The 20,668-nt window shown below is 30.4% G+C and overlaps 1 protein-coding gene across 2 annotated transcripts in view; it reads left to right on the top strand.

Moving 5' to 3' along the window:
• LOC111635244 (myotubularin-related protein 13-like) overlaps positions 1 to 20,668 on the top strand; it is a 152,489-nt gene that overhangs the window by 35,344 nt on the left and 96,477 nt on the right. For both annotated transcript variants that reach the window (XM_023380151.1, XM_023380152.1), the window contains exons 5-9: positions 1,451 to 1,567; positions 9,554 to 9,686; positions 15,633 to 15,741; positions 18,228 to 18,341; positions 18,973 to 19,050. In XM_023380151.1, the coding sequence (XP_023235919.1) occupies positions 1,451 to 1,567; positions 9,554 to 9,686; positions 15,633 to 15,741; positions 18,228 to 18,341; positions 18,973 to 19,050 (551 nt within the window). The remainder of the gene's footprint in view (positions 1 to 1,450; positions 1,568 to 9,553; positions 9,687 to 15,632; positions 15,742 to 18,227; positions 18,342 to 18,972; positions 19,051 to 20,668) is intronic.

Below are 20,668 nucleotides of genomic sequence, written 5' to 3' on the forward strand. Positions count from 1 at the left end.
TATATATATATAAAGCAAAAGGTTCTGCACACAAATAACATAAATTTAAAAATAAATTTGATTTACAATTTGAAAATTTCAAAACATCTTTTAAAAGGTTTTTAAAAATATTGTTTTAATTTTCAATTGATTTGATTTCAGTTTTAATTAATTTGATCTTATTTTTAATTGTACTTTTATAGTTTTACTTTCAGTTTCAGTTTTCGTGTTAAATGGCTACTTAGTATGTTTTAATTCATTGATATTTACAGGATTTCAACATTTGTCATTGTCTGGGTTCCAATATTTTTTATTAATATGAAAAGGATTCATGATATAAATAAGTTGGGAACCTCTGCTCCATACAATTTATTTATTTATACATAAATATTAGTTAATCAGAAGTATTTATGGAGTATAGATTATAAATTTAGTCTCTTTAAAAGATGTTTATAATTCTGTTCACATTTAATATCATTGATATTGAGGCATTTTGTTTATTTTAAATGTTTGAAAATATTAAATTTTATCCTTTAATTTTTAAATTGAGCTTTATATTTATATCTTAAATATGAAAAATATTATTTTTAGATATATACATTCATTATATTGAGTTTTGTTGTAATAAATTCAGAAATTGATTTAATTCATATACAAGGTGCATCCAGAAAGTAAATACCATTTTTATATATATAAGAAAAATAAATTGTTTCAAGAGANGACAAATGGTATATATATATATATATATATATAAATGTGTGATATATATATATATCACACATTTTGACAATGTCAAGGATGTGCATGCATAGTTAATTCTTCCGCTCAAGAACAAAGTAACCAAGCCATATTTGTTTTTCTTGTTTATGTTGAGGATCACTAAGTGTCAGTTATAATGTTTAAAACAATCAAGCTGCCTGCCAGATGTAAGCAGTACAGGTATACCTCAACCTACGTCGTTTTGAGTTACGTCATTCCCGATTATACGTCGTTTCTCAAAAAAGTACATGGAAAAATAAAAATCAACTTTAAGTCATTTTAATCGCCTTTACGTCTGTCCGCCACAAATATTGAAGTCGTAATATCACTAGAAAAACGTTTAAAGCACATAAAATCATATTAAAATATATACATTTACAAGTATGAACTGTATTTACAGTACAGTACATGCATTCGTAAATTTAGATTACTTTTTTCTGTACTCTATTAAAAACTAAAATTTATTTGTTTGTAAGCTTAAAATAGATTCTTATTAACNTTTCTTAATATAATGTTTTACTATATCGCCCAGAAAATTGTTTTTCGCCCCCAAAATATTATTTGTTACAAATCACCCCCTCAACATGGAAAAACACCCACATGGGGGCGATATCGCCCCCGTTGAGAAACACTGGTATAGATAATAAAATAGTAATTAATAAATAAATTGGTATTTATTTTATGAAAATTTATTATTTTGTGTATATTTTAGGGGGACCTCAAGTTCGATTTTCTATAGGTGCTGGAGATAGGCAAGCTCTTCAACCTCCTCTTAGTGCCTCATTGCCTGTTACTAATATCACAGTATATCAAATTTTTCAAGAACTTGGTAAAATTAATTTTTTATATTAACATTTAGAGTTAAGTAGTGTAATGAAATAGTTAAGACATAAATAGTATGTTTTACTTTAAAAATGTCATTATAATTCTTTTTCTCACAATAATTCTCATTATTATTTATTAAATGATAATTATTATTATTGGTGGATTATGTCTTATCTATACTAATATTATAAAGAGGTAATGTTTGTAAGTTTGGATGTAGGGGTAATCTCCAAAACTATTCATCCAATTTCAAAAATTCTTTCACCAATATTTAGAATGGAACTTCAGGGTGGACATAGGCTGTATATTATTCCATTAACATTCATATAAATTAAAAGATATCATCTAGGTTAAGACTTTTATGTCCAACAGATGGCGCTAACTTTGTGAGTACGAAATTTGCTTTTCTGTGAGGCATTATGCTTTTCTGTGAGGATGAACTAAAGCAGATCATCTTCTATCTATCTATATAAATAAAAATGTAATGTTCATTTGTTCCTACCGATTCCTTTGAAATTTTGACACAATGTTGCATTTGAATATGCATGCATTTTTATATAATATACATGTCGAAATTTCCTCACTGGGGGAGATGGACAGGTTAAGGCTTATTGTGAAGAACTCTGCTTCTATTTATACTATTTTAGATGCGTTTTAATAGGGTACGCCAACAGAATATACACTAAAAATGGATTTTTGGAAAAATTCCCCTCCCACGGGGGAAGTGTTATACATTTATAATAGATACATTTTGAGCAACAACAATGCGTGGCGGAGTCTGCTAGTTCAGTATATACCTGATATCAGATAAAACAGTAATACTATCTTAGTAAAGGAGTCCAATTTTAACAAAGGTTCAGATAAAAATTCCTTCTGAGACTCTCATCTTTAGTATCCACTATACACATTCACTAAATTAAAGTTGCANACTGTATTTACAGTACATGCATTCATAAATTTAGATTACTTTTTTTCTGTACTATATTAAAAACTAAAATTTATTTGTTTGTAAGCTTAAAATAGATTTTTATTAACCATACATTATTAAAAATGCATTAATAAATAAAATACAGAGCCGGAATTGGCAATTTATGGTTTAGCCTAGTGACAAGTAGATTTGGAGACAAGTAAATTCGACTTATGTCGTTTCTCGACTTAAGTCGTTCTCCTGGAACCAATTACCGACATAAGGCGTGGTATACCTGTAATAGGGTTTTTTGAATGCGAGAAATGTTTGACCACATGAAATTTACTGGAAAATTTGTGAAGTTTATGGACTAAATGTGATAAGTAAAGGTATGTTGAGAAAATGGGTTAGAATGTTTGACAAAGAAAGAACACAATGTTTATAACAAGGAGCATAGTGACTGCCATCTCTATTCAATGAAGATTTGCTGCACAATGTTGAAGAGAAGATTTATTCCAATAGACAGTTCACAATTTCTGATTTGTCTCTAAAATTTCCTTATATTTCAAGATCTTTGCTGCATGAAATTGTGATTAAACACTTGCACTTCAAAAAGTATATACAGTCGACCCCCCATAACACTGTTGATTATTCTGTTTTATATGAATTCCATGTTGTACAAGTCACTTAGATTTTACAAATATGTGAGCCGTTCACAGCCCAGAACATGTATTTGTAAAATCTAAGTGACTCGTACAACATGGAATTCATATAAAACAGAATTATCAACAGTGTTATAGGGGGGTCGACTGTATACCAAAAATGATAATGGACATTCACAAAACAAAATACATGGGACATCCTTAGAACTTTTGCAATGGTATGAATGGGAAGTAGATGGATTTTTGAAAAAATTGTCATCAGTGACAAAACATGGATTTGCCATATGACACCAAAAATCAAACAACAATCACTGCAAAGTCCAGAAATGGTTCAAGTCACAGGTGATGGAACATAAAATTGGACTGTAATTAACTGTAATAAAATAATTTTTGTTTCAGTTGTCTACTTTTATAAATAGCCAAACAGTGCATACTTTCTGGACATGCCTCATATTTAATTGCTATAATTCAATAATATTAAGCATGTAAAAACTTTATAAATTTTCATTTTAATTAAATTGCAATTAATAATTTAATAGCAATTTAATATCATACATTTACTTAACATTATATAATTAAAAATTAGATGATGTAAGTAAGGTAATATGTAGTATTTAGTTAAAAACATTATTTATACTTATATAACGAACGAACTGGATAAATATACTACTAATAAAACACACCTTTAATAATCCAGCTAATAAAAATTAATAATGTAAAAACGTTTTCGATTGTTTCTTAACGATCTTCTTCAGTTACCATAACATAGAACACAAAAAAGAACGTAAATACGAAATTAAAATATAAATAACGGAAAAATAGCTGTGTTGATAAAATAAATGAAAAATATAAATTAATCCGAAAAAATGTCCCTTAACAAAAATAAAAATAAATAAAGTCGTTAATTCTTGTAAAAGGATCGCCATGCGGTAGGTAAAGAGTCCGCATCTCTATGGTTGATGCAACCAGTTTTCTTGTGTGCCTTAAAGATCTCTAATTTCTCCAGATATTTCATTGTATGTAAATTTGTCGTAGGTTTAATTATTTCCACCCGATCCCAATGGTCTTGAATGTCGTGTTGTGTTGCGTAAGACGATAGCACGGTGTTGTCAAGTTTCTTATTAATCATATATTTATGCTCTTTGATACGTTGCTGCAAGTTGTGCATTGTTGCGCCTCCGTAAACAAGATCCAAATTAAAACGCTGATTGTGTAATGGTATAGAATAGATCCTTGATGCCGATTTCCAGTCATAACGCTTCTTATTGTTTCTTAATAGCTTGAAAACTCTAGGATTGCGTCGATATACTACACTGAAATCATTAGCCTTGGCCGTTTATGTATTTGTATCAAAAACGGGACATAATTTAAAACCATCTTTTGTCTATGGTCTACTGTGGGATGCCGTTGTTTAGTTGTTTGGAAGGTTGTAATAAGATTCTTTATGATTTCCTTTTGGTATCCCTGTTGTTCTGCAATCTTTAGAATGTAGTTTAGCTCCGCCATCGTGTCTTTTATACTAGAACGCTCTTCCAGCCCTAAGTGCAAGACCCCAACAGGACTTATCAACTATCATTAAGCCAGAATGGCACTCAGTGTTAACAAATGTTTAACCATTGTTTACTTGATCATCGGCCAGAATGGCATTCTGTTGTATATATTTTGTATTTTTGTATTTTAATTGTTAAAATAAGGCAATTCAAGTCATCAGCGGTATACTAACTCCTCTTATCCTTCCTACCACTATTATCCTCACTTCCATTCCCACGCTTCATATCCTCCCCAACCCTCGCCTTCCTTTTCCACCCCTCCTTTTGGGCTAAGTCTAAGGACAGCCATCTATCTGTTATAAAAATAAAAATAAAATAAAAAATCACCATCCTTGGAAGCTTTGTAGATTTCAAGGATTTCTAAAGTTTTTGTGTTTTTCATCAAATACTAAATTTAAAGGAGAAAATTGCTATATTCTAAAGTTTTTTCTGTTAGATAGATTTTCTTTTTATTCAGGTTTTATTTTAGACAGGTTTTACTGTATTATATTTCATTATTACATATCTAGTTTTTAATATATGATTATAAATAAATAAATAGTGAATGTCAAATGAAAGAATTTGTGAGAATAGCGCAAGGAGTTTGGCAACTTTGTGAATTGGTTATGCCTGAGTGACTTGCAACACACCACTGATCTTGAGTGTAGTATTAACTTGTTGTAGTTATTTAATTAAATTAGTATTGCAAAAACTGGAAATGCCTTAGATCAGAGAACAGAGAGTTTTATATAGTGTAAAGTTACATAAGGAAGAAAAGCTACAAAAAAATAAGTAGAAAGGTTTATGTGAAAATATCTTAAATCTGCCTGAAAAAGTCTGCAAGTTTTTACACTTTTTTTTTTTTTTTACATTTATTAACTATATTCATGTTTACAATAAGTGGCACTTCATAAAATGTGTATAGCAAAAAAAAGCAAAAGTTGTTTTCTCAGAAAAAGTTTCAAGAGAAGACTTAAGACATTTTGGTGTACTTAAAGTGAGTCCAATGAACATATGAAACTGGATTATTTTATGGTTCTGTTCATAAAGCTACAATAAGAATAAAATTTTAGCCTTAAAAGTAAAGTTTATTCATGAACTTTTTTTTTTATAAGTTTAGGATTTCAAATGTTCTTTTTTGAATAGTAAGTAAATGTTTAAGATTTAAATGTTTTTTGCAATGTGTAACGGTGGTGATAAGCAATCAGCTCACACTACAACTAATGAATTTTCCTTTTGTTTCATAATTTGATATGTAAATGTATGCATTTAATGTAAAGTGACCACACGTCCCGATTTTGGCGGACTGTCCCGCGTCCCGCCGATTTTTAAAAATGTCCCGCTTTTTAGAAAATATCTGCATTTCTTATTTTAAATGTACTGTAAAAATATATTACCTATTATTTATTAAGTATTATGGTGAATATAAAGAAATAAAAAATACATAAAAAAACACATAAAATGCATGCAGAGTAAACTAAATTAGGCAATGTACCGAGTTAGATTTACTCGGTGGTGTTCTATCATTGTTGTTACGTCTCAGCTTAATTCAGATAAGTGTAGACAGTGCGGACTGCCGTTAGACAGTGCGGTTTGTTGTTTTCAATTTGACGTTCGGTTTGACTCATTATTTGATTGACGAAGGTAGAGCAATAATCGCCACAACGTAACAGTCAATAAGGTAAAATTTAATACTCTTTTTTAGCCTTTGTAGTAAATTTTTTATTTATTTCTAGTATTTACCCACAGAATAAAAGATGAGTAAAAAAAGAGAATGCAAATTTAATGAAGAGCTAAGCTGATAATTTCCATTTATTAAAAAAACCAAAATAGACTATATGGTACGGTGTGATAAATGCAATGCTGAATTTTCGGTCTCACATGGTGGAAAAAACGATATTACTGAACATCTAGCGACAAAGAGGCACAAAAGATTTTTGAATAATGCCGCTTCCTTGTCTAAAATGGAACAGTTTTTTCGCAGTGCTAGCTTTGGCAACACGGAAAAACAGCTAGCATTAGCGGAAGGGCTATTTGCTTTCCACACCATAAACCACAATCAAAGTTTCAGATGAATGGATTGCACGTCGCAAATGATCAAAACATTATNGGAGACTAGAACGGATTAATTGCATTTGCATTAATTTCTATGGGAAAAATTGCTTCGGTTAACGAACAATTCAGTTAACGAACGGAGTCACGGAACGGATTAAGTTCGTTAACCGGGGTTCCACTGTAGTAAAGATATCTGGTATCTAGCACTATGCTGGACCAGACATAGTTCAAGACATAGTTTTTGAAAAACGATTACAGTTGACTCATCTTAAAATGAACATTGATAAAGCAAATTCTTGTGTTAAAGCAAAGTTTGCTATCATCCTGGCAAAATACCATTGTTATAACATTAATTTTCACATGATAAAGTGAACAAACTTTTACTAGAATTTGTTAAACCAAACTCCAAATCATCATAATCCCCAAGAAATAACACTATTTCCAATAATAGTTGCTTTTTACCCTTTTTAATGAGAAAATAAAATATGGTACTGTAATAAAAGTTACATTTTGAGTAGAATAGATTTTCTCCTAGAGAGTAGAGAGTTCAATCTTCAATTATAGAGTAATTCAAACGTGATTTTAGTGGACCATTCTACTGCATTCAGAAAATAGGAGTTAAGGACACTCATTCCTTTAAATGAATGTGGTCCCCATGCAAACACATGCTAATTTGCATATCAGGGAGTGCATACAATGATGCCAGGTTTGGCTACTTTTTTACTCTTTTGGCACCAAAAAAATATTTTCTACTTTTTCAAATAAGTTTCAACAGAAAAAATTTATGGATTTCTTTTAGCTTTGTTTTGTTTAAGACTTAACTCCCTAAATTATACAATCTTGATCTTGACCCTGAAAATCATTAATACAAATTTTTGATAAAGTGAATAACTATTGTTTCCCTAGCGATTCATATTAATGCAACTTGTCTCTAATATTGTGCTATTGGTGTATATGTTATGGACAAAATGATTAATATGGGCATTATTCATAATGCTCGGTCATTATGAATAATGACCAACAAAATCAGGCATTGTAATAATGTGATGTTTAGGTTTATGATCATATATTGAGGCTGATTTTGTGTGGAAGGGACCAAAAACATATGATTATAAGTGGACGCAAATTAGAAGGATTTGCAAAATAAAGGTCTATTTTCCATTTAAATCAATAAATTTTGGGTAATTTTTCTGCTAGATCACTAAGGAAGTTTCTCTACATTTAGGAATAGATTGGTATTCACCATTCTATTCCTAAATGCAATTGATTACATTATAAATTTTAAATAATAGTTATTGAGTTCTTTTACTAAAAAGAAATTTATTAAGGAAGACTTATTACGTTGTTATATGAATGATTTATGACAATCATCTTTTAGTGACTTTGTTAATCTTATTAACTTAAATTGCAATTAAAGATCCAAATTTCCACTTTTTTAAATTAATATATATTAATATAAATGAGAATAAATTAAAATTTATTATTTTGTTTAATAATTCAAAAATTATTTTATTACTACAGTAGAGCATCGATTATCCAACTCAATTGGGGACTGGGGTTAGTCGAATAACTGAAAAAATTGATAACCGAAAAGTATGAAAAAATACATTATTAGTATAGTATATAGTATTAGTATATCCCATGTAATTAGTATATCACTATTAACCTACTTCGCATTGAATTTTCATCAATGTTAAGCCTAAAAAATTTTTTTTAATAGTCTAATAATCATTGCTATTGTATCGTTAAAAATTATTTTTAAATTATTTTATTGCTCACAAAACAAACAACCATTCATATTTAGAAAATTAAGCCTCGTTTAAATACAGTCGACCCCCCTCTATAACACGGGTTCCTATAGTTCGGATTCCTATATGATGGCGAAAAAATTGCGACGGTATCTGTACAAACATGGTAAAAAAACTCCTATAATTCGGTAAAATGTCATTGGGCAGCCGAACTACTTTCCGCCATCCAGCACCACGCTACAGAGAGTTTAGGCGGGTAAATTGAGTTTACTATCGTCTGTACAGTATGTAAATTAGGTACCGTAAGTCTAATACAGCACTAATTTTATACATTTCTTGTGAAAGAAACATTTCTTATTCAACGGCCATAAAAATTATTTATATTAATGATGTCTCCAAAGTTCAACAAAATTTTCGCAGAAAAATAACTTATCAGAAATTGCGGCCGCCATTTGGTGCGCTGCTCTGCGACGAAAACAAGCTTAAGCAATGGCGATGTCGAACGGTGCACACTCGGTAAATAATCCTACAATTTTTTGTTTATAGCATAGTTTATACGGATTATTCCCAAAAAAATATACGTGTTTTGGAAATGTTGAGTCAAATTAGTCTAGGAATCGATTAATTTTATGGAAGAAAACCTTTCAAACGGCCGTAGTCCGTAAAGTGCATATGTGCCGGGCTGTGATTGGCAAGGACTCATACAAAATGGATTCATAAAGAACGGAATGTATCTACCGTGTTATAGGGGGGTCGACTGTACTGGCCTCTCTTTCATGGTCGAGCCAGTGTTGTCAGCTAAAACACGCAAAAATTTAACAAAACTAATATTAAAATAGCCAAGACATAGCCAAATATTGTAGTGCCATATCACTAGCTGACATTTGAAATTTGCCAACTAGAACGGTCGCTTAACCGATGTGATGATTGATCGGATGTTGGATAATTGATGCTCTACTGTATTTTGATAAATATTTTAAAAATAAATAAATAAATAATTCAAGTTATTAGAATTATTTTAATCATCTAAAAATTTATTTTAATTATATATATATATATATATATATACATATATTTTTTTTTTTACAGGAATTCATAATGTTGTCATATTATTTTGTGCAGCTATGACAGAACATAAGATTCTTTTCTATTCAAGAAGCTATTCACGTTTAACAGATGCCTGTCATGCCATCACTGCTTTAATGTACCCATTTAAATACAGGTTAGGTTTTTTATAAGTTTATATACTTTGTGAATTTATATGACTAACATTTAAATTAATTGTCTTCTTTTAAACTCCTTTCATAGATGGGTTGCCAAAATTTTTCCAAAATTTACTTTTCTTAAAAGTGATTAATATGTTAATTTATGTTTTATTCTGATAATTTAGTTAGTGTTCAGTTGTATTTATCAATTTCTTTTTAATTTTAAGTTAATCTTATTTGGTTTGAATTTGATTTAACTTTTTATTTTGTTGCTGTTATGAATATTGCATTTAATCTAAGAAAATTGCTTAGAATAAAAAAATTTAAACAATGTTCTTTGAAATATCCAGTTTAAGATCTGATGAAGAGTGAAATAAGTCATTAAGAATACTCTATTTTTAATGTTAATAAGACTGTTTATTTTTGTTAAAATGTTGCTTTTATAATTTGAAACTGGGTTTGATTGTTATATAATTAGAAGATTTGTGATGTATAATTTATGCAATTTGCAGGTTCGACTTCATTTTAATATTTATAAGATGAATTAACAGCATTTTTCAATTTAAAAAAATATTAATAAAATATTTGTCATTAAGATAATTCTTTGTTTTTAGGGAACTTTAAAAAAATACATATGCTACAATTGTCCTCCTAGTAACTAATTTATTGTAAAGTTTAATTTTATATAATAATTCACAATAATCTATTATTATGTTATATTTGATTATTTTGTTTGTATATTTAATTATTGATTTGAAAAATAATAAATGCAGGGATGCACAACCTTTTGTGAAGAAGGGCCAAATTAGGATTAAGTTTACTGGCTGGGGGCCGGACCTCCAAGCGATTAATGCGATGGCTGAGATTGGATGCTGGCAGCAATCTTCTTGATGTCTGGTGTAATGGCAGATGTTGAAACAACCAGCAGATTTTCCAAATTCTCGTTGGTTAACCTGTTCCGTGTTTTGCACTTGTTTAAATTCATAAGCGAAAACACTTGTTTGCATACATAGGTACTGCCAAACATGCTTGCACAAAATCAAGCATTGTCTTTCAGTTTTGGCATTGTCTTTCAGATGTATCTGGCAGTTTTGGCATTGTCTTTCAGATGTATCTGGCAGTTCTTTGTAGAATGTGAGGAGATTAGAATTTTTGAACTGTGATTTCAATTCATCACTGCACTGGATGTCTATCAACTCAAGTTGGACATCTGGAGGGGCATCTTCCACTTTCACATCAAATGGAGTTGAAAAAAGTTGCAGGTAGATCTTGTATTTCTGGAATTCACCAAACCTCTCATTGAATGATGTAAGGAGGGTGTTAACTTGGTCAGAGTAATCCATCTTCATATGTGGGTATTTCTCTTTCATGGCCTTGCAATGTGGAAAGTGTGTAAAGTTCTCTGATTGCATGTGGGACTTGAAAAGTGATAGTTTGGTCATAAATGCATTGATGTTACTTGTCAACTGAGAAACAAGTTGCATCTTTCCCTGCAATCTCAAATTAAGGTCGTTTAGATAAGCAGTAATGTCAGCAAGGAAAGCTAAATCACACTGCCATCTTTGTCCCTCCAAATTCCTTGTAGTGTTCCCCCGTTCTTTGAGGAAAGTGATAATAGGCCCCAATAGCTCCACAAATCTCTTGAGGACTGTTGCCTTGCTCAGCCAACGAACTTCAGTATACGTGGGCAGGTCAGCATAATCAGCATCTATTTCTTCAAGAAATGATGTGAAGAGTCGATGGTTGAGTCCATGACGGCGGATTAAGTTCACAGTATCATATACATCTTTCAGCAGACGTTCAAATCCCAGCTTCTTTGCACAAAGTTGCTGTTGGTGAATTATGCAATGATACTGGACTAACTCCTTTTGCCTGTCCCCAAGGTGGTTTTTCAGCAAGGTGACCATGCCATTCTCACATCCAACCATAGATGGTGCTCCATCGGTGGCAATGCTGGATAGCTTGTCAAAGTCCAGTGCTGATTTGTTGCAAACGCTCAATAAACTAGTAAATAAGTCAGCACCAGTTGTATGTCCAGAAAGTGATGCCATGCCAAGAAATTCTTCATTCACAATAAAATCTAGTGAAACACTTCTAATAAACACAATCACTTGTGCTGTTGATGATATGTCAGTGGATTCATCCACAGCCAAAGAAAAATAAGCACAGTTTGCAACTAAAATATTAAGTTGGCCAGAAATGTCTGATGCAATTTGCGAGATTCTTTGTTGTATCGTCATGCGGTTAAGACTGTTTGAAAACACTTTGTCTTCTCAGGACACATCTTCTCACTTGCGATGATAAGACACTTTTTTTATCATATCGCCATCTGTGAAAGGTTTCCCATTCTTGGCTATTAAAGCAGATATTTCTATGCTGGCTTCAACAGCTGCATCCAATTCTCCAGATTGTTTCTTGAACACATTTTGTTGGCTGATTAGTGATCGTCATAACGATTCGATTTTCCGTTCTCGTTTCGTACCTTGCAGAAGAAAATCCTTGTGTTGGCTTTCATGATGTCGCTTCAGGTTGAATTCTTTTGGCACTGCTATTGTTCCATTGCACAAGAGGCAAATAATGCTGTTGTTCCGTTGCACAAAACAGTACTTGTTAGTCCACACTTCTTGAAATTGACGATTCTTGCGATCGACCTTGCGTTTAATGTCTGACGCCATACTGTTCACTCTGCAAAACAATGTCTCGTTGTGCCGAAAATTCTGAGGCCTGCAATGAATCGTGTTTGAGATAAGGCAAGCTAGACTACCATGTGCTTTGTTCTGTATCCACTCTGTATCCACCAAAGACTAAAGAGGCGGGGACAGAAGACTATTATGCACACTTGACAAATGGCCAGGCAGGTCTTAATTCGTTCGACCCCTGTCCGGGCATCTCCACCATTTCTCAGAATTGTGAGTCAGATTGTCAACATGCCAGGTGCAGGACACTAATCCATCATAAATGTGGTTACCATTCTTACCTAAATTATATTTATGGCCTGTCAGTTTTACCCCCGTGTTCAGAAATGAATCAAAAGTGATTAACACAGTGCAGTGGAAAATCTGAATATTTTAAATATAATTATTAAAATTGCGATATCTCGTTTCAAATTGGCGCTAGAATCAATCTGTTTTTTGTTTTCTGTCACAAATATATCACAGTTTACGACTGTTAAATTTCAAATAAAATAAAAATTAAAAATAATAATTTAATTTTAAATTTACGAAAAAAAGAATGTAAAAATAAAAGTAAATAAAAAGTTCCAATTAATTTACTACTTAAATAACCTAAATATATCTGTTTTCTTTCAAACAAAAGAAACCGCAGCTTTCTAGCTACACGGAATCATTTTACAACCCTCTTTGTTGACAAGTTTATGGCTTGACGCGGTTTGTAATAATTATTAAATCCAAAATATTTTAGTGCAAACGGCTTCCTTTCAGTCATAATGACTATTCCAATTACAGCATTAATTTTCTTGGTCCAACTTAATAATAATAAATTTGATGCAAAAAATTTTTTTTCTATTCTTAGTCTATGGAAAGATATTGTTGTAAATTATTGGTTGTTATAGTTTTTTGTACATTTTTTTTTAACTCTGGTTAGTTTTTTCTAGTTTGAATGGCATTAGATTGACGAATAAGCGTCTTTTTAGAAAAGATTGATTTAAATTCGACTATACTAATCAGAATCTAGAATGTAAACAAATGCTAAAAAATCGTTATTTTCATGGTTTTTCAGTGCTATTTTCACTTATTTTTGTTATTTGACGCTATTTAGACGAATAAGCAAGTTTTCCGAGGCATAAAATTGAAGATTTCCCAACAAAATAGAAACTTCCTGATAACATCGGAAATGACGTTCTAACATCATTTTATTCTATTTGATTCTTCAAAAAAATCGTTATAATACGATGTATTAGACTTAAAATATTCGATATCTAAACCAGAAAGTGTTAGATAGAAATAGACTTATTTATAGAACAACTCCCCATTTCTCACTTCAGGGAAAGTTATAAAACAGTTGGGTGCTAATGACTTTGTGAAAGGGAAAAGTTCTACACTTAGAAACTTGGAAAGAAGGGATTTATTTGGCCTGTACCGTCCACGGGCCGCATAAACATTGATAAGGGGCCGTATGTGGCCCGCGGGCCGCAGGTTGTGCACCCCTGATAAATGTAATTGGGCTGTTGTAGTTATCAGTGTCAGAACTTCTGCTATATAATTAGAACTTTGAAATCTTTTAAGTAGCAAGTAATCATAATTAAAGTACCCCTATTCAATGCTGTTTAGTGAAATATTTAGCAGTGAAAATGCAACCAGATTTGGTATGATGACATTTCAGGACCTATGGAAGACCTTTCTATAAAAAAATTTTAGTATCAAAATTTACCACTGTGATATTTTTAGCACTGTAAGCTGTGTATTTTTTGGTTTTAGGGACATTTAAACAGTATGATTTATCAAGATTTGGCATGTTGTAGATTTGGCAGCTTTAAAAGACAGTATCATACTGCAGGTGAGAAGCAACACAAGATCAATTATGGTTGATCTAACTTTGATAGTCAACTGTAATTGCCTTTAGAATGGAAATCACATTAAACAATATTTTACTGATATTACCAAAGAGAAAAACAAACTGTTTTCATGGTGACTATATTCCTCTGTTTGATATGATTAACAATTTTTATTTTTATGAATTATAGTGAAAAAGATTAAACTTAAATCAAAACTGAAAGTTATCTAATTCTAGAAATATGATGTTCCAAAACTTTATGCACATTTTGCTTTAAATTCATACATTTTAAAATAGTTTTATAAATTTTATGTACTTTGAGCTACCTGAAAAACATAATATAGTGTAAAGTTAATTTATATATAAAATTATATTTTACTTTCAAAATGCCCATTGTTATCCATATATGTTTTGCATCATTGAGAAAAAGATGTGGAAATGACTGTTAAATTTTTATTAGTATTGTTTGTCTCTTTAATTGCTTGTATCAATTATCCAAGCATTGAAGGTTTAATATCATATATATTTTTATAATAGTTCCAAAGGTAAAATACACAAAAGTTAGGTCTGATACATTTTCAAATTCTCAATAGCATTTTAGTACTAATTTTTGCTGTTCAAACGATAGACATATCAACGAAGTGGCCAGAATTAGTCATATTTAGTTATGATTATGCTTTAATATGCTGTAATTGAGCTGAAATTAAAGAACTAATGTATTAGTTACCGTATATTTGCGCAGATAAGACAATAGTTGAATCATAAAAAAAAGACCCCCAAAATCCGGGGTTGTCTTATAGGACAGATACAAAAAAAAAAAAAAAAAAGAAATTCAGATTGAAATTTATATAAATTAAGATCATTATAAAAAATGAAAAAACTAATTATTTACTAGTAGAGAGTAGGGTATGTCCACAAAATAGAATAGCCCATATGATGTTTTTGTGAATAGTCAAGGTTATTACCCGAATGACCAAATCAGTGGGAATGTTTGCAACAATAGCAAGGCAGTGCTGCCAGATGCAAGAAAATAAAATTTGTTCATTTGAAAAATTACGAATAGGATATAATTCCATACACGGTATACAGTATTATTATCCAGATGATGATTGTTGATCTAAACTAAATTCATAGGCATTGATAGCATATATCTGTCCTATAAGATGACTGGGAGTCATCGTATAGGACAGATATATGCTAAAACTATGAAACTTTGATGAAAATTTATACCTTGTCTTATCTGAAGGTCATCTTATCTGCGCAAATATATGGTATATCAGTCATCAATATGCATTATAAACTTTTATGTACATATTTACATAAACACACATTTTCATACAGGATTCCTATAAAAATTTACATGCATATTATTTAATTGAATAATCTTCTAAATTGACTAATTGATTAGTGTGTATTTTTTTTATATTTAATATACTTTTTTTTTAATTTAGCCATGTATATATTCCATTGTTACCTGCAGCTCTTATTGAAGTTTTAAGCACACCAACACCCTTTATTATGGGTGTACATTCTTCACTACAAGAAGAGATAGCAGATTTGGTAAATAGAGATTTAATTTAAAATTTTATATTATAATTTAAGTTTTATTGAATATTTTTATTTGATACTTACCAAGTTTACCATGAAATGTCTGCTTGGAAATTTTTATCATAAGCTAATGAACATTTTTATTTTGCAATTAATTGTTGTTTATTTTGATAACATTTCTTTTGCTAGAATCATAACCAAATGAGAAACATTTGTGATAATTTAATATGGATTCACAACCTTTTTGTATGCCAAAAATTAACTTCTAAATTAATAAAAAGTAAGCTAAAAATAGCAATACATGTTGGATTTTTTAGTATTTACACAACCATTTAAAAGGTTTTTCTTGACAATTTAATCTGTCTGTAGTGTCATTGTAACTGGAATAGTTAACAGAAGCCAGAAATCACTCAGAAGATGTATATTAACAAATTCTTTATTACATGCATTTTAGATCGGTAACTTGCTGATCTCTCTTCAATAAACAGATGCAATCTGCAACAAGAATTCCACCTCCTGTTTTACAATCAATCATATAGTAATCAATTCACATAGTAACACCAACAGGTGTTCTGCTTAATATAATTACTCTGGAAGTTGCCTAAACTGATAACATTAAAACAGGGTAATTAAATAAGACTAAATGAATGGAAATTCTGATTTTATTGACTTAAATATTAAAAAAAGACCTGTTAAAACAATTAAAAACTGTATAACTTGGATATTTATTAATTATTATTATTAATTAATTTGTAATTTATCTAGTATTTTTTTATCTGCTATGGTTTTTAACAACAGTTGTAGTATTTACCAGATTAAAAATGGTGCTGATGAGCTGGGTCTTCAATGTGTGTCATCCACTTACTGTCATAGTTAAGCAACAAAAATTCTTTAAAGTATGATGTTTGAATTTTTGAAAAAAACATTGAACTACTTCATAATTAACACTGAACTATTTCTTTCACGCATATAGATTAGTAACATTAGCTCTATTCTCATTCTGTAAAAGTAGTGTAAAGACAATTTTTTTTAATGCTACATAACCAATATTTTCTTACAGAGGAATATCATCATATGAAAGTGAGTGCCACATTAAGTGAGATTCACTGTACTTGTAGTTGTTCATAAACAGTTTTATTTATTACAATAGAGCGTCGTTTATCCGAAAGTCAGTTATCCAAAAGAATTCCAGTCAGCAAATTTAAATTTTCGCTAGTGCTGTGGCACTGCAATCTTTGGCTATATCTTGGGCTACTCCAATATTTTTTTTTTGTTGATGTGTGTTTTAGCTGGCAGCACTGGCACTTTTGTGTGGTGTTTTTCTGAGGACTGTGTGTCTGGACATGTGTCATGCTAAATCGAACGTTTTTGATACTAGATTAACTTCTAAAGTATAGTTTTTTTTGTTTTTATATTTTTCAATATATTTATTTTGTTTGCAAAAAATAAAGAAATAATTTTTAACGATACAAATGCCACAATTATTATTTTAAAAAGTTTATGTTAGGCTTAACATTGATGAAAATTCAACGTAAAGCGACACTCAACGGAGAAAAATTTCAACATGGGATAGGTTAATATATTTTTTGTACATAATCGGTTATCCGAAAAATAAGTTATCCGAACAACCCCAGTCCCCAATTGATTTGGATAAACGATGCTCTACTGTATTTTTATGTAGGTATTGTTAAGTGAAAATCTGTATTTAATATTGAAAGGTTATAATGAACAATAATAATTAGTTTTTTAATAAATAATCAATCAATATCAATATCTGTAATGTAAAATATATTAAACTTGCTGCATGTGCTTAGCATTGCTCAGGCTTTCAAGGAGATGGGCTTTAGATGAATAAGAGTTGGTTGTACTTTTTTCAGTAATTTTTAAGGAATTGAAAAATAGCTACATGTGCCTAGCATTGCTTAGGTTTTAAATGGGTAGGAGATTGGTGAGATTGGGTTGGGAGAGGGTGATAAAAATAATGGGTCTTAGTAACTAAAATGTACATTTATTGACCTGAATATTTACAATAATGAAATTGTTTTGTTATTTCAATATTATATTATATATATAACATTTTTGTTTTTTTTTAAAACATTTTCATTTTCGTCAACAATAGTCATATTATTATCATTGTTGTAATTAATCACAATACTTTTGTAATTACTAATTTTGTACAACAAAGGCACAGTGTTCCTAGTATGGTTGTAATAATTAATTCTGAAAAAGAATAACATTTTTATTTAGAATCATTTGTCTACAATTAATGTTTAAGAATTTACTCCAAAATTAAGCTTAAATAGTTTAAAACATTTCTCAATTATAATAATGTTCTGTAACTTAAGTGTATTGATTTTTAATAATTTCATATTTATTTTATAACTAAAATGTATGCATTTTGTCAGAATTGATAACAATAAATGTTTAATTTATATAATCTTATTGCTTTTTTTTAACTTGTATTAAATTTTAGTTTTATTTTCTTTACATAAATTTAGTTGGATGTAATAACAGTTGACTTGGATGGGGGTTCTATTAATATTCCTGAATGTGTAACTATACCATTGCTTCCAGAGCCCTTACATTCTCAGCTCTATTCTCATCTTTGTATGGTAAGTTTATTATTAAAGTTGATGATTAAATAATGTAAATTATTTATGTGTATTACTTGTGGTCTCTGTATCGATCTAAAGATACAGTGTTGTCATCCTGACGTGGTATCAAAGAGATACAGACCCAATGGTCACAGTAGCATTACAGATGTCTTTTTATAGTATGTTCAGTGTCATTTTAAAAATATTTATAGTAAAGCATTAATGTTTTAAAATAGGAATTTTAAACACATGGTATATAAAAACATTTAAAAATAAAAAAGCTATTTAAGTTACTTTTATAAATTTATAATTGTTCCATTTTCTTTAAATGATAGAAAATTAATCAGACAAAAATTTGATATTTTAATATTCAAAATTTTATTGATTTCATTATTAGTAACAATTTACTATTTAAAATATTAATTGGTTGTTGGAGTTTGACAACATTTGTGTTACACTTCAATAATTACTAACACTTATCTTTAGAATAAACATAAATTAGTAATTTAATGTTTATTCTCAAAATAACTGTTGTTAATAAAATGTAAACAATCTAAAGTGATTTTAATGATACTAATTCTTAAATGAATTTGGTTGATTTAAATAAATATTTTATCAGTGAATGGCAATTAAAATTTTTTTGTTTCAGATATTAAGGCCAGAATTAATGATTGCTGATGATGCATTTCCTTCTTCACAGCAGAAAGTTTGTCAGCCTGTTATATTGGTAATTAGTAAACTTAAAATGTTCTTGAAAATGTTTTTGAGTTGTTTGTTTAATTTGGGTGTTACATTGTTTTTAGTGTATTGTGTCAGCCTGCCTAATTGCTGTCTAATGTCATTTATTTGTGTTTCTATTCTTCTCTGCCAGGCAGGCTTGTGATAGAATTATGTTTTGTGTGTGTTTGTCTGCAATTGTGTTTTGAGTCAATGGCCTGTTACTACTGTGACTGCCCCAGCATAAACTAATGTATGAATGTCTGAAAATGTAGAAATTGAATGAATGTAGTTTGGTAGTAAGTAAGTGTTTACATAATTTAGTGTTTTTCCTACTACCTTTGACATGTTGATTTTCAGTATTTGTGGTCTTTATGTGGGATCTGTGCTTGTATATTTAGTGAGTGTTTCCTGAAATATAAGTGAGAGTGTATTAACTAAATCTATATCTATGTTATCAGTGATGGATGAGGAAGTGTCTATAGTAACATTAATGGTAGTTGTTGTATGTGTGCTATTATCAATGCTTGTTGCTGGATTATCCTGACAGGTTACGTGATCTTCATTAATGTTAAATGTTTTTGTCTGTTTATGTATTTGATCAGCAACCTGTTGTTTGATAAGTTCAAGTGTTGGTTGTGGGATAAGGTGGTCGTGTATAATTGTTCTTTTTTGATCAACAACCCTTTGTTTGGTGACAGTGAGGTGAGGACATTGTTGTGTGAATCTATGGTGTAGTTGTTGTCTGTATGCTGTAGTTGTTGTTTCGAGTCTTGTGATGGTGTAGTAAGTACGGATGATAAACTCGTTCATTTCTGTTGTCCATTTCATTTGTTGGCGTGGTTTTCCAGCCTTTGTGGTCTGTGGATGCATTGCCACAGAAACACCAAAGCTAGGTTGATTCCTCACATCTGTTGAGGGCATTGCAGTAGCCATGCTTGGGCCAGCGCTGCTTTTACCACTGGTAACCAAGGGAGACTGTGGCCGATTTTTCAAATGTGAGCCTCTGTCTAACCCATGAATGCGGACCTTGTTAACACGGGCAACGTCCGAGCTGGTATCACACTTTGATCTGGTTACTACCATAATAATTATCTCCACAGAATGTGGGTGTGGTCACTCTTAGCTTCATTTCTCCCCATAGACCTTACTGGCATGGGTGTCCCTAGGAGTTTCAGCTCCAGCCTGCATTGCTCCTAGGAGTTTCAGCTTCAGGAGTTTGTGCTCCAGCCTGCATTGCTCTATGGTTCAGTAAAATTACTAGGCTCTACCACCACGACCAGGTGGTGACCACAGGAGAGTTATTATTATTATTATTATTGAGTGATATAAATTAAAAGATCATTTATATATCAGAATTAAGTTATTTCTTGATTTTCTAACTAAATTTAGATTATTTTTAGATTATTAACAAATTTAATAATTACTTATTTTTACCAGATTTAAAATTTAAAAATTTAAAAGATAATTTATTATCTGTTAATATCTACAGGCCATATTATTCCAATTATTAGATTATTTAATAAGTTAAATTTAAACTTGGTCATTTTTCTGCATTATTGCATTTAATTAATAAAACTTTTGATTTGAATATGAACTGAATAATTACATATTCAAAAAAATGTTGG

Source organism: Centruroides sculpturatus, unplaced genomic scaffold (genome assembly GCF_000671375.1).
Source record: "Centruroides sculpturatus isolate CEXI.00-Female unplaced genomic scaffold, Cexi_2.0 scaffold811, whole genome shotgun sequence".
NCBI classification, from domain to species: domain Eukaryota; kingdom Metazoa; phylum Arthropoda; class Arachnida; order Scorpiones; family Buthidae; genus Centruroides; species Centruroides sculpturatus.